The sequence below is a fragment of the Cydia fagiglandana genome, chromosome 1 (assembly GCF_963556715.1).
Source record: "Cydia fagiglandana chromosome 1, ilCydFagi1.1, whole genome shotgun sequence".
Classification (NCBI taxonomy): domain Eukaryota; kingdom Metazoa; phylum Arthropoda; class Insecta; order Lepidoptera; family Tortricidae; genus Cydia; species Cydia fagiglandana.
The window spans coordinates 16,085,768-16,100,352 of record NC_085932.1 but is presented as its reverse complement, the minus strand read 5'-3'; the positions used below and the strand labels follow the sequence as shown (position 1 = coordinate 16,100,352).

The 14,585-nt window shown below is 40.0% G+C and overlaps 1 protein-coding gene across 1 annotated transcript in view; it reads right to left on the bottom strand.

The window, feature by feature from the left end:
* Positions 1-898: 898 nt before the first annotated feature.
* The window catches only part of LOC134665470 (protein dachsous), a 328,769-nt gene continuing 315,082 nt past the window's right edge, over positions 899-14,585 (bottom strand). Inside the window, exons 9-16 of the mRNA XM_063522448.1 lie at positions 10,720-11,067; positions 10,301-10,455; positions 9,117-10,188; positions 8,318-9,038; positions 7,112-8,238; positions 6,399-6,689; positions 4,899-5,187; positions 899-4,556 (exon numbers count right to left, since the gene is read on the bottom strand). Coding sequence (XP_063378518.1) covers positions 1,928-4,556; positions 4,899-5,187; positions 6,399-6,689; positions 7,112-8,238; positions 8,318-9,038; positions 9,117-10,188; positions 10,301-10,455; positions 10,720-11,067 — 6,632 coding nt within the window. The 3' untranslated portion in view covers positions 899-1,927. The remainder of the gene's footprint in view (positions 4,557-4,898; positions 5,188-6,398; positions 6,690-7,111; positions 8,239-8,317; positions 9,039-9,116; positions 10,189-10,300; positions 10,456-10,719; positions 11,068-14,585) is intronic.

Genomic DNA, 14,585 nt, shown 5'->3' with positions numbered 1-14,585 from the left:
TCAATATCATATCAAGGTCATTTTTAATAAACGTTTAAAAATACATAAGTAGAAAAACATGGACCATCGTCTATTTAAAAAGTCATCCTACATGATTGTGGAGTGGCACCGACCTTTTATTGTCATAAAATATTCCGATACCCCCCATATTACTGCAATGTTCTGCCGCCTGAGTGCACCACTAGCACAAATTGTAAACAGAACAGAACCTTGAACAGTTATTTTAACAAGTTTTCACTATGACATTGGTGCATCAAGGCGGTTTGTTTACAGAGGGCCTACCGCGAAACGCGAAAATCGAAATTTCTTTACCTGCCTTTCTATAACTCTTGCATATTCGAGCGAAATATCGATTTTCGTGTTTCGCGGTAAGCCCTCTGTTTGTGCTAGTAGCGCCCTTTACGCAGAGTTTTGCATAATATTTCCTATCGTTTCTTGATTGTTATAAGATTTGTGAATCCGGTAAGAAATTTGAAACAACGTAGGTAGGTAGGTAGTTTACATAACGGCACATTGATTTAAGTTATAGAGGCTGGCAGGAGAATTGAGATGATTGATTACACACACAGCTACATGGAGTCTAGGTATTAACCTACACTAGTATTACAAATTATAGACGTCAATGTCCGGATGTCGCCGTCGACAGGATACATCTGGGATCACTACTACCAATTGCAAAAATAATGAAGGAATGAGTGAATGTGATTTAAGTACACGTTATTTAAGTTAATTACCTGGTGTACAATCGACGTCAAAGATATGTTTACACTTTTCGCCTTATTACAAAGGAGTGCTACAGTGTATACATATAGTATATATACACTGTATATAGTGCTACAGTGTATACATATAGTATGTATAATGTGCATAAAGATTTACAACAAGCTTCCAGTAGATATTAAAAACGAAAAAGTTGACAATATATTTAACAAAAAACTTACAAAATATTTACTAGACAACAGTTTTTATAATATGCAAGAGTTTTTTGAAAGTTAAATTTATGTTAGGTGTAGGATACATAATATAAATATAAAGATCTCATTAATGTAATTATTTCCATAATTATTTATATTGCGATTAAGTTTATATTACGTACCTAATATTATTGTTAGATTGTAAGCTACATACTTAAATTGTAGTGCCCTTACAGGGTTCATAGCTTGTTCACCATTCTAAAGTAAGACCTAATTGTACCTATGAAAGCATTAAATTACTGAACTGAATTACATATCATTGACGTCGACTGTTCATTGAATTAAACGTTATGGTCATTTTTGCACTTGATTATTTTTTTAAGATATAGGAGGCAAACGAGCATGCGAATTGCCACCCGCAACACCGGAGGGGTTGTAAGTGCGTTACCGGACTTTGAGGAAGGCAGGAAGTTTCTGGACTTTGGTACGAAAAAATAACATAATTTTTTATATCCAGCTGCTATAACCACACATGTAGTGGTGTGCGTAACCTCAACTCTAGTGCCGATAACTATATACAAGCAGATTTTATCATTTACCTACTGAAAATTTGTGACTGCGTTTTATAATACACACCTCTTGCTCAACATCAATTGCAATATCTAAGAATTATCTTATAGCTTACAGTAAAGCTGATTGTTTGTTTACAAAATATAATAATAACATGGCAGTCTTCAGTTTATATTTTACAAGGCACTAAAATATACAAACTAATATGTACAAGAATAAAGTTACAACCCGAATGGATATATTTACATTTACCGGAAAATCGGTAATAAGCGCTTAATACATCACTTTGAGCATATTCAGGGCATAAGGATGTACGACATGCACAAAATGATTAAATTAGAATATAAAGCTAAACCGATTAGATCGGTTGAATAAATATTACTTAATACTTATAGGCAAAACAGTCGTTCTGTTATTTACAAACCGCTAAATTATATTAAAGTTCATATCCTCATTGTGGAATGAGTTTTTCTACTAGCAGGATTTGGTGGAAGCCCTGGTCCTACTAACGGAGACATAGAAGGTGACCGTGTGGCTAAAGGTGACAAAGATGGTGAAAATGAAGGAGACATAGCCGCAGCGGCCGAAAAGCCACCGGGCACATCATGACTAATTGGTGACCTGGGTAACAAGTGCTGAGGCTGTCTGCAAGACAAAGAGGGCGCCGGGCAACTCCTAGGGGCAACGGTGGTTAGTAAAGGAGGCGGCACACTCTTCCCACCGGATAATGATGTCCCTTTGCTCTTAGCACTAGACGCGCCACTGTTACCACTTTGCAACGAAACTGCATCATCTTTAAGACGTGCAATTTCAGAAAACACATGCGCTAGGGGTTGATACTGAGGTCCCCAATCTAAAAGGTAGTCCCAGTTGTAACTACCGGTCAATTCTTCTTCTGAATGTACTATTGAGCTAAGACTTCCAGTCATTGATGGTCCAGCTGTAGGAACAGCCGTATTTTCTCCTGGAGCACTAGGGAAAGCGCCTAAAGCCATGGCTCTATCTACAGCAGCACTATTTTCATCAGCGCTGCTTGCTCTTTCACTTCCAGTTACTTCATTTAATTTGGCGTAAATAAGATTAGTTATATCATTTTCATGAGTTCCGTCTTCATCAAAAATATGCATTGGGTCTATAGACCCATGATGAAGCATGTTATCTTTATTTACTACGTTTTCAGAACATCTCCTGGACGAAGTAGACGCTCCACCGCCGGTAACAGTATCCACTATTCCCAGACGTGCGAGATACTCTTGTGTATTGTGTACAGAAACATCAGATAAATTGTCATCATCAACTCCGTCGGTTTGTCTATGAATACCAGAATCCCTTTGCAATGGTCCCTCATTGATCATCCTTATTTCTTCATCTTCGCCATCTTCCCCGTCTTCTGCGGAGCCTCTGCCGCTAGAGCCAGATTGGTCTGAACCCGATAATTCTGAAGTTGTAGCAGCACCTGAATTAGAACTAGCAGTATGAGGTCCATATGGAGGAATCTCGTCGTATTTTGGAGGAGCAAATTGATTACCACCACTCACGGCGCCCGTGTTTCTAATAGGAATAGTATCAAAAGCACTTGGGTCTACATAACTGTTAGTTGCACCTACTCCTTCAGAATTCAGACCAGGCTTATTGACCTTTTTGTGCCTCTTATTTTTCATGTGTAGGAACAGAAATGCTGCTGCAAAAATTATTATGATAAAAATAAAGACGATTAAAAGACCTAATGCCCAGTCTGAGAGTCCACTGGCGGCTGCTGGCACTGCTGAATCGGTAATAATATTCATATCCGAGACAACCGCCAACGAATCGGGCAATATTTCCACCGCGGTTTTATTTGTTAAGGAACCTTGTCGGCCGGAACTTGCCGTAATGACTAAGCTTATAGCTTTATGATTCCCAAACAAGCTTTGCACAGACTCTACTCTTTTCTTAAGAATTATAACACCCGTGGTCCGGTTAATTTTAAAGTATGGGTGCGATGTTGAGAGTTGGTATACTATTCTTCCATCAACTCCCTTGTCTCTATCAGTAGCAGTCGTTTGACCAATCATATATCCAGCAGGAAGAGGACCTTTCTTTGGAATTGGAAAATTGTATGTTTTCTGTGTGAACTGGGGGTAAAACTCATCGCGACTTTCAATATCAATCCTGACCTTCACAGTTGAAGACTTCCCGCCTACATCTGAGGCTTTGATGGAAAATTCGTATTTATTCTTCTGCTCATAATCAAAAACAGCATTCGTATTTATCAATCCTGTTGACGAGTCTATTTGAAACATTTTCCAAGAGTCATCATTTTTATTATAGCTCAGAGATATGGGTACTATGGTGTAATTTAATATTCCATATTTGCCTTTATCCAAATCAGTTGCTCTTGCTGTGAATACTGATGTACCTACTCGTTCATTTTCGGCTACCGTTTCATAGTATTGATTTACCGGGAAAGCCGGGACATTGTCATTTTCATCCATTATACTAATATGGACGTTAATGCTATTGCAAAGTGATGGTATGCCTTGATCACAAGCAACAATAATAAGTTTGTATTTCGTAAAGCCGACGTCATAATCAAGACTCTTGTTCACTGTCAAAATACCGGTTACCGGGTTAACAAAGAATAAGTGATCATCGTCTCCAGATGTTATATTATAAATTATAGCAGAATTGGGAGTTCCATATAAATCAGCATCAGTGGTTGTTACTTTGCTCAGAGTGGATCCAGGTTTTGCATCTTCGCTGACAGTTAGTTCAAAATCACCCGACGAAAATAGTGGAGGATTATCATTGGCATCCGCTACAGTTACAAATACAGTTATTGAAGTTTTGTTTTGACTATACGACATCATTTTTCCTTGCTCTACGGCTGCTAAACCAAGAACGTATGAATCTTGAGTTTCTCTATCAAGCTTGTTTACTAAAATCAGTGCTCCGTCAAGAGTCACATCAAAAGCATCGCCTTCGTTCCCCGATATAATTAGAAATTCCAGGCTGTATTTCTTAAGAACATCATTGATACCGCCGATCTGCAGCAGCGAAGACCCTCTTTCTGTATCTTCATTAACGGTGATCCTGAAATTGTTGAAAATTATGATGTATTTGTTTGTATTGTAGTCAGGCGAGAATTTGAATGTTAAAATAGTTTAGAATATCAGAATATCAGCGTTGCCCTGGATTTTTATCATGGCTCACAAGGGATTTTTGGGGTCCATCTGGCAATTTACCTAATCTTAAGAAATGGCACAGTAAGGGCACAGTCTTCCAAGCCAAAGGGGTTATTATTACAAGGCCATAATTTGAATTATAGTTTCCTTGTGCTATTTTATGTGTCGCACGTCTTACCGGTAGACTACCAATAAGTACTTATAGCTGATGAAAAAGCCTCTTAAAATATAAATCATACAAATTTCTTACCTGTATGTATCCTGTCCAATAAACGGTTTTATCTCCGATGTCGCACCCGTACTGATCCTGACGGCGGCTACAGCGCTCTTGTTGGGTTTGCCGTGGTCAGTAGCCATCACTGCCAACTGACTGTCTCGTTGACTCGGCAATGTACTGTAGTTGACGAATATAGCTCCAGATGTAGCGTCTATGTAGTAACCCTTGCTGTCACCAAGGATTGAGTACGTCACCTTTCCGTTATCATCACTGTCTCTGTCCTTGGCGCTAACGGACCCGATTTCGACATTACCAGCTCCTTCTGAAATGTTAAAAAAAATTATGAATGAAATGTATTCCTGCAAACCGCAAACGAAATGGTTTACATTTCATATACTCGTACCATAACCGATCCATGAAGTAGGTATCAAATTCTAAAGTACCTAAACAAATTCAAGTTCAATACCTACTGGACGGATTCACGTTCGCCAGTCACAGAAGAGAAGTACCTACGATAAGTATAAATTTAATTTTTTAAACTCCGCAAAAACCAAACCAATAAAAAATACTAAGAACTTTTCCGAGCAAGTCAGTTATTAAACAAAATTATCGGTATTTTTTTTTATAAAAATAAAACTATGACACATGACAAATGAGAACTACGAGTATGACACAAAATGATTTATACAGAAATCCAAAAATAAGTTTACTCAATGGATAACTGGAAGAGATCTCGCAAAGGGATATGTTCGCCTTTGTACTTAAATGAATTAATAAAATACATATTATAACTAAATAACAATGTCAAACTTTCAACATTTGTTTTAGGGTTAAAATAATAGTTCAAGTGACTGCTACATAATTATATTATTTTATAGCCTAATTATGTACGTACAGTCAATAATATATTACTTTTCGAAGGCCGCAAAAATATGGGTCACACTACCTATTATGGCTCTACAAATAAGATCGTGTCAGATATTTTTGAGACCTTTCATGTGTAACATATCTATTCTATTGCGGGTGACTGTACACTGTTTTATCTACACACACATTATAAGCTATAAAATATGTGTTTAGGAAAAAAAGGAATATAGGGCAAAACAAATTGTTTTGTTTGTTTTTTTTTTTAATTTGAATGTAATTTTTTACAAGTATCAAATCGATATTGAGGCAATAAAAATTATGCAATCAATTAATTTGCTGTTTTTGACCGCATTATAAAGGGTTTATTATGTTATACTGTGTGTAGATATACAGTATGTAACTGAACGAAAAACAATTACTCAAACCCGTTAATACTTAGGTCACACTGAGCCACTTTTACTATGGGACAAACCCCGAAAACGCGGAAAAAAATTGGATGTTTCATATATTTTGCTGGTCTGATATTGCAATTTTCTATGGAAGAGTCAATTTTTTTTACATTAACGGGTTTACAGGTAATTGGCTTTCGTTCAGTTACATACTGTATGTATATTATATGCGAATATTTTGGGTAATCTGTACCCATAAGTATGATTTAATACTAACCTGGTAAAATCCGATTGTAAGATATTTCATCAAACACTGGTGCGTTGTCGTTGACATCCAACACCTTGATCGTCAAAGTCGTTTTGGCGACGTGTTCGTTATCCGACACGCTCACATTCACCTCGTACACCTTCTTCGTTTCAAAATCCAGCGCTTTAATCAAAACAATCTTTCCGCTATACCGGTCGATCGAAAACCTATTGTCCTCTTGAGTTATAGAATACTTTAGAGCAGGATATGTGTCAACGTCGTTCGCCGTAACGGATGTCAGCACTGACCCAACTTCCGTTCCTACAAAAACAAAACAAAATGTCAAAAGAGGTCTACGATACCCTCTCGCTTTTAAGAAACGGCTGCCGGTTTAACGATCAGCAAAATAACCTCTAAAACAAAACTGTTGTCGACGTACAATGATTAAAAAAGAAAACAAAAACCAACGCGAATCTTTGGGGGAGGCACCGCTAAAACATGCACTCGAAAAAATGTAATACCGTCCAATAAATATTGATCCTTAAGGAGTCCCTTTTATTTAATCTCGACGCTGGAATCGAAACGTCGCGGGCTCGCGGAGTCGGGAATACAAATTATGTAAAATGCCTCCCTCTTTGTAAGACGCTTTTTGTTCTACCAATTTATTTCGAAAAGTCGATAGGCCGACCTACAGCAATTTAAAACCGAATACGTAAACGAGTACAAAAACTTGGAAAACAAACCTTCTGATACTGCGATGACATTTGGCGGAGGGAACGTCGGCTGGTTATCGTTAACGTCCACTACGTTGATCCGCAACGTGGCCGTACCGGTCATCTGCGGGTCGCCCTCGTCCGTCGCAATGACTGTCAGTTTATAAGTCTCCCTTATCTCACGATCCAGCACTATATTTGTTTTGACCGATCCTGAGAATGCTGGCTCAATAATAAACGCGTTATCGTGGTTGCCGTCTACTATGTGGTATAGAATCCTCGCATTCACTCCGCGGTCGCTGTCCTTTGCGGCTAGTTGCACGACAAACTCGCCCTTAGTGTTCCCTTCGAGCACGTTTGCGATGTATTGCTGTTGCGTAAATCTGGGAGCGTTGTCGTTTTGGTCCAACAGATTTATTGTTACGTCGCAGTAGCCGTATAAGACCGGCGTACCTTCCGTTCGGGCGACCACGACGAGATGCCGCGTCGGGCCTGGGTGCGACTCGTAATCTAAATTAGCAGAGTTATTTACTCGTATGAGTCCCGAGTTAGAATCAATTTCAAATGCATATTGGTCATCCCCATTGCCGAATTCATAAATAACTCTTTGGCGCCGCCCGTCGCTACGAACAGCCGTTACTTGTAACACGTCTTTTCCGTAAGACAGATTTTCTTCGATGGTAACGTTGTAACTTGCGTTTTGGAAATTAAGTAATGGCGTTTGATCGGAAGACTCCCCTACCCTAATTTCTATAAGTCCTATGGAACTTTGAGGTGGGTTGCCCTTGTCCTTTGCCATTACTTTTAAGTGAATAAGTTTTCCATTTTCACTAGCTAAGCTTTGCGTTGCTGTTAACACGCCTGTTGTCGGGTTGATACGAAATTTATTGTTAGACGTATCAATTAGTTCGTACAATATTTCTGCATTTGTACCGATGTCATTGTCAGTTGCAGACACCCGAAGTAAACTTTGCCCTGGTGGGGTCAAAGTAGCGACTTTTTCTTTAAATGGATATTTCGTGAATATAGGTTTATTATCATTTACATCGGTTATAGAAATCTCCACCGATACTCTTTGAGAGCGAGCCACGTATCGTCCTTCGTCTGTAGCTACAGCTTCCAAATGATAAAGGTTTCTTTCTTCTCTGTCAAATAACCTGAAATTATAAATTACATAAATAAAATTATTGTTAAAAAATCTGGGAAGTTCGGTCAGATTTGTACTACGAAACTTACCCGGTAGTGAAGATGATTCCTGTTTTGTTATCAATTCTGAATAATCCTTGGCTTTCATTTGCTAATGAATACACAATACGTTTATTAAAACCGAGGTCAGCATCTGTTGCTCTGACTTTTATAACTGATGTATCTAATGGAGCATTTTCAGGTATCGCAGCAGAATAGTGCCCAGTGTCAAATATAGGGTCGTTATCATTTTGGTCTTCAACGATAATTGAAATATTACAAGATCCTTGTAATGCTACTGGTGAGCCATGATCGAAAGCAGTTATAGTAAGTTGATATTTTGACTGCGTTTCTCTATCTAAAGTTCTTGCTGTTAGTTGTCCTGTTGTATGGTCAATTGCGAATTTGTTTCCATTGTTACCAGATGTAATACTGTAAGTTATGACCCCATTAGCACCAATATCTTTGTCTGTAGCAGCAATAGTATGAATGACTTCCGGGTCATTATTTTCAGGGACTGCTAAAGAATAGCAAGAACCGGTTTTAAAAGTGGGCGGATTGTCATTTACATCTATGACAGTTATTGTCACAGTAGTGACATCAAAATTTGTAGTAGATTGAAATGTACTAGCATCAGTAACGTAGACTGGGAAAGTATACTGATATCTCTCTTCACGGTCGATTTTTGATTTAATTGTAACTGTCCCTCGACGAGGGTCAACGACGAATTTATCTTCGGCAACGCCTGGTGGAATGATGTATGTCAAATTTCCTAAAAAAAAAAACATAATTAAGTTCACGAACGATGACTGATGAGCAGCAAGTTTTTTTTTTACCAGCTTGAACCTACCTGCAGAACCCCTTGATGACTTAGCAGTCAACCTTGTAACAAAGCTACCAGGACGAATATCTTCACTAATATTAGCTTTGTAAAATGCTTCAGTGAATCTCGGGGGAACATTAGTAGATTCTTGCAGATTTAGCTGCAGAATCATGTGGCTTTGTCTGTTGAATGGCATGCCGTGGTCTGATGCAGTAAGGTTAATTTTATATTGACCGGACCGTATTTTAGTAATATCAGAAGAAAATTTCTTTGATAGAGTTAGCCTCCCGGTGTCATATTCCATTGCAAAATATGAAAGTTCGTTTCCACTAGAGATATAATAAGATACTTTTCCATTATCTCCTGAGTCGGCATCTATAGCTAGCGCTTGATACAACGTTCCGGTAAGAGTATTTAAGGCCACAGATGCTTTGTTTTTAGATACAAATTTAGGAACATTATCGTTAGCATCAGTTATAGATATGTGCACAGTAGCTAGCGTTGACATCCTTTCTGTTTCATTGACTGCCATGTCCGTAGCTTCTACAACGAGCCAGTACTCTTTTAAAACCTCGTAGTCAAGAGTTGCCGTAAGAGTTAATGACCCTGTCAGAGGGTCTAAAGCAAATGTCTTACACGATGGAGGCAATGATGACACGACTCTAAAATTTAATTCTCCATTCGGCCCCGCGTCGTCATCTTTAGCGGTGAAATTAAAAACAGTCATTCCTAAAGGAGTTCCTTCTGAGATTTCTATGTTTATTGGATTTTGTGGCCACTGTGGCGCGTTGTCATTTACATCAACAATTTCTATTTTTACTGTTACAGCACTACTTTGAGGATTATTAGTAGCTGAAGTGTCTAACGCTCTAACTTCCAACCTATATTCGTCCTGCACTTCTCTATCCAGCTGCCTTGCTACAACTAGAGATCCCGTACGTCTGTCAATTTCGAAGGTTCCCGGTGAATAGTCAGTAGTTAAAGGCATCAGTAAGTAAGATATTTGTTTTTCTTCTCCATTTATAAGATTTTCATTAATTGCACTATCGCAGCACGCTACTGTACCAACGATGTGACCAATACTTGCATCTTCTTGGACCTGGAATTTAATATTAGTAATCATTTGACTATTAGAAAGTCCGAAAACACTTGTAAAATACAAAAAAGTTTTAACAGTTATGTAAGTTGTAAAAATAAAAATATTTTCTTACCTTAAAAGACAAACTGGAGCTCGTAAATGTGGGTCTGTTATCATTTAAATCCAAAACTTCTACTTTTAACTGTCTGACTGTTTGCTTGGGTGGTGTACCCCCATCTGTAGCTGCCACAGTCAATCGATAAATTGACCTTTCTTCATGATCGAGAACTGTAATTACAGTAATTAATTAAGCATCAATTAAAAAACAACTATTTAGGGACAGTTGCACCAACCACATTTGACAGACATCAGTCGTCATCATCGTCAGCCGGCGCGCCCCAGCGCTTTACTATGAAACTTTTCATACATAAAACATTTGCGAACTCTAACGATAGGAAACAGTTTGGTGCAACCGACCCTTACAGTACGTACGTAAAAAGATGACCTTAACATGTGTAAGTTAAGTACCTACTCCAATTTATTTATACTTACCAGTACTAGTTTTAATGACACCACTTTTCGGATCAATGACAAATACTCCAAATCCGTCCGAATCTCTCTCATTGACAATGGAATATGTAACAGATGAGTTGACCCCATTATCTCTATCGATAGCTTTCACTCTGGCTACTTCTGCCCCAGGCTGTTGTTCTTCCCTAACACTGATAACATCTTCTCTGGGGTCAATGATCTCAGGTGAATTGTCGTTAACATCGGTAATTTTAATGGAGACAGGAACTTTGCTATAGCGGGCAGGAGTTCCTTGGTCTTTGGCTTCAGCGAATAAGGAATATGCAGCCTTGAATTCGCGATCTAGGAAATCCTTTGTTGTAATGATTCCTGTAAATACAACATCAATAATTCGTAACAGACAAAGAAGCAATTGCGATTCAAAATCTGGATATAATTTCAATATTTTAATAAATTCAACATCCTCAATAAGTCTCATACAAAAAAAAATACAATTTCAATTCCATTATAGTAACGGCGAGACCCAAAATTAGGCATTCATAAAAGAGATCGCCTGAGGCGGAATAACTATGATTATCCGAGGCCCAACTCCGTATAGGGATCCTAAAAATCGTGATGACAGAAACGGGGAAGGACGATAAACGTGATTTCGTAGTGCCAGCACAACCTAAACACAACTTTATTTCCTCATATTTAGGGTAGAATTCGATTTGTATATTGGTAAAGCTGTCGACCGATAATAAGATGTGCCAGGGACTGGCGTAATGAGCGATGAAAGCAAACTCTTAAAAAAATGCGCATCGTTATTCCAACGCGCGCAAACACTGGAGCCGGATTTTGTATGGATGATATAAGACATGAGTCAGATAGGAATATACTTATTCCTTTACCCTATCATTCATTGAGAGAGGCGAATTTATTAAAACAACCCAACATTTCTCAGCGTCACAATTACATTTTTAATTCGCCAGCAATATAAGCGTCATTATTTTAATTTATAGTCACCCTTTAGAGAGTGGGATTCCAGCAACATTTTACACCTATTACTCATTTCAAAAGCATATGAAAATAAAAGGTATCCGTCAACCGAACGAGTTGTACGGCCGTGCAACGTCCTACACGTACATTTGTAACGTATGAGCTTTAATGCTCGACGACAGTATCTGGCCCTAGTGAGACGGTCATAAAACATAGCAGAGAATAGCGAGGCTTCTACATAGTAATATTTTAATAATAGTTAATGGTGGGTCAGGACGCAAGCGCGCGCGACGACGTTTATAACTCGCAATTGACACGCATAAATTCATTATGGCTCCCTCCCGGAGCGACGCTAGAGCCACGACCTTTCAGATAAAAATTGCCATAAACGATTGATTAATAATCGAGCAAACTTGCCAACTGCTAAGTGGGTAATTCGATTACTCGGATCGCTCTCGGAACAGATTCGCGGATCTGAAGGTGCCGACGAATAAAATCAACAGGTTTTCGATGCGATTATGCACATAAAAGGCTGGAGTTTTTGCCTCCGAAAACATTGTAAAAGCAGCTGTTTGGATCTGATTCCTGGTCGTAGCCAATCGGGTCCACATACAGACGTCATTCGGAATGATTTACGAATTTGTGGAGGACAGGAGGGTAGAGATTCGCTAACTAGCTCGCGGGGTGTCGATCCGAGATAAGCCGAATTGAGATGGTACGGGAGGCCATTCATCAGTCAGTTATCGAGCGATAACGAACTGCCACCCCCCATTTTTGTGAACGCCCATATTGAGAAGCGAAAAACTGCGATTCCAATGATATCATTGCTGTACCGATAATCAGCCTCTGCGATAACTACGAAAGAAAAGCTACTTATAGTGACATAAAACTTGTGAAATAGAGGGAGTTGGATCGAGAGGAGGTAGGTACCTTGTCAGTTTGTAACAATAGATTCACCAATGCAGTGGTTCAATTATTTCCTAGGTACAGAACATTGTACCGTAATTACCTATGATTTTATTTATCGTATGGCATATGTACATGTCACTGGATTACAATGTCAAAGGTTTCGTTAAAATTTCGCCCTTCCCAGGTACGCAACTGCTTCATCTGACAGGGTCTTAAAATCGTCTACTTGGCCTGTGTATCTAGTGAGGGGGCATTCCAGAATGATGTGGTTGATGGTCTGATCTGGGTGCCCGCAGTTACAGGCAGGAGAGGAGCTCCAGCCCCATTTATACCAGTGGTGGCCGCAGTTGCCAACTCCTGTTCTTAGGCGGTTAAGGGCGGACCACACCCGGCGGGGTTCCTTGAAGCCTACTGGGGGTACACGCAGGGGTAAAGTAGAGAAGGGGTTGGCTTGGTCTCTGAGGGCTTCCCATTCTGTGGTCCATGCCTCCTCCAGGGTCCGGGTGGTCAGGGAATTTCCCATCAGTAATGCAGGGGGGTTTCGGGATTTAAGGCGTTTACTTCCGAAGCCCTCGAGGTCTTGGTGGATTGGTAGGCTAGGACTGCAGTGCGCTTTTGATAATTCGCGTTGGAGGCATTTTTCTCTTCGCAGGTGCGCAGGGGCTATGTGGCTAAGAGCTGGAAGCCAGTGGGTGGGTGTTGGCTTAAGGCATCCCGTTATTAGACGGAGAGTCTGGTTTAGCTGCGTGTCGACGGCTGAGGTATGAACACTATTTATCCAGACTGGGGCACAGTACTCAGCCGTCGAGTAAACCAGGGCCAGCGCTGTGGTTCGGAGACAGGAGGCAGAGGCTCCCCAAGTTGTTCCTGTTAATTTTTGCACTAGACTATTCCTGGTCTGCAGTTTAGCCGATACTTTTTGTAGGTGACACTTGTAAGTAAGACTTCTGTCCAGGGTAACTCCAAGGTACTTGGGGTGCGGGTTATGTTTAAGTATTGTGCCTTTAAACTTGACTGTCAGTGTTCTTTCTGCAAGCTTATTGTTAAGGTGGAAGCAGCAGACTTCCGTCTTACTTGGGTTAGGACAGAGGCGCCACCGGGTGAAAAAGTCGTCGAGGGCTTCCAGGTCTCTTTGTAGGATTGGTTCAGTGGAATCCATTTTGTGGTGTTGGGTAATCATAGCCAGGTCGTCGGCGTATCCGAATTTACGTGACACAGTATCGGGAAGGTCATGCACGTAGATATTGAACAGGAGAGGGGCCAGGACAGAACCCTGCGGGAGCCCATTGTTTAGTGTTCTGACGCTGCTGGTTTCGTTACCCAGGAAAACCTGTATCGGCCTATTAGTAAGGGTGTTTTCAATAAGCCTGTAGATTTTCATGCACGGGATTATTTTCAACAGTTTATATAACAATCCCTGGCGCCAAACTGTATCGTATGCAGCAGTCAAGTCGATAAAAACCGCAGATGATTTAAGGTTCTTATTAAACCCGTTTTCGACATGTGTTGTGAGAGCGAGCACCTGATCACAGCAGCTACGGTTAGGTCTAAAGCCGGCCTGTTCCTGGGGGATGATTGCGTTTACGGCGTCATGAATGCGATTGTGGACTAGTCTTTCCAGTAATTTGTATACAACGCTTAAGAGAGCGATTGGTCTATAGCTCTCTGCTTTGTCGTCAGACTTTCCAGGTTTGAGGATAGCGATTACCCTAGCCCGTTTTAATGATGTAGGCATTTTCCCGGAATCCATTATGGAAGTGTAAAAGTTTGCCATCCACGCGCGGGTCTTTGGTCCACTCTGAATAAGGAATTCAGGAAATATACCATCCTCTCCACAAGCTTTGTTCGTTGAGATGTGGCTCAAAGCTTTTGTGACCTCATCTACCGTAAAGGGTCTACTGTATGTGGCGTTGGGTGCAGCACTAGATTTGAGTGTAGAGAGTTCTTTACGTATGTTCCTGGTGTGGCATTTGTGGTTTGGCGCTCTAGACATCCTTATC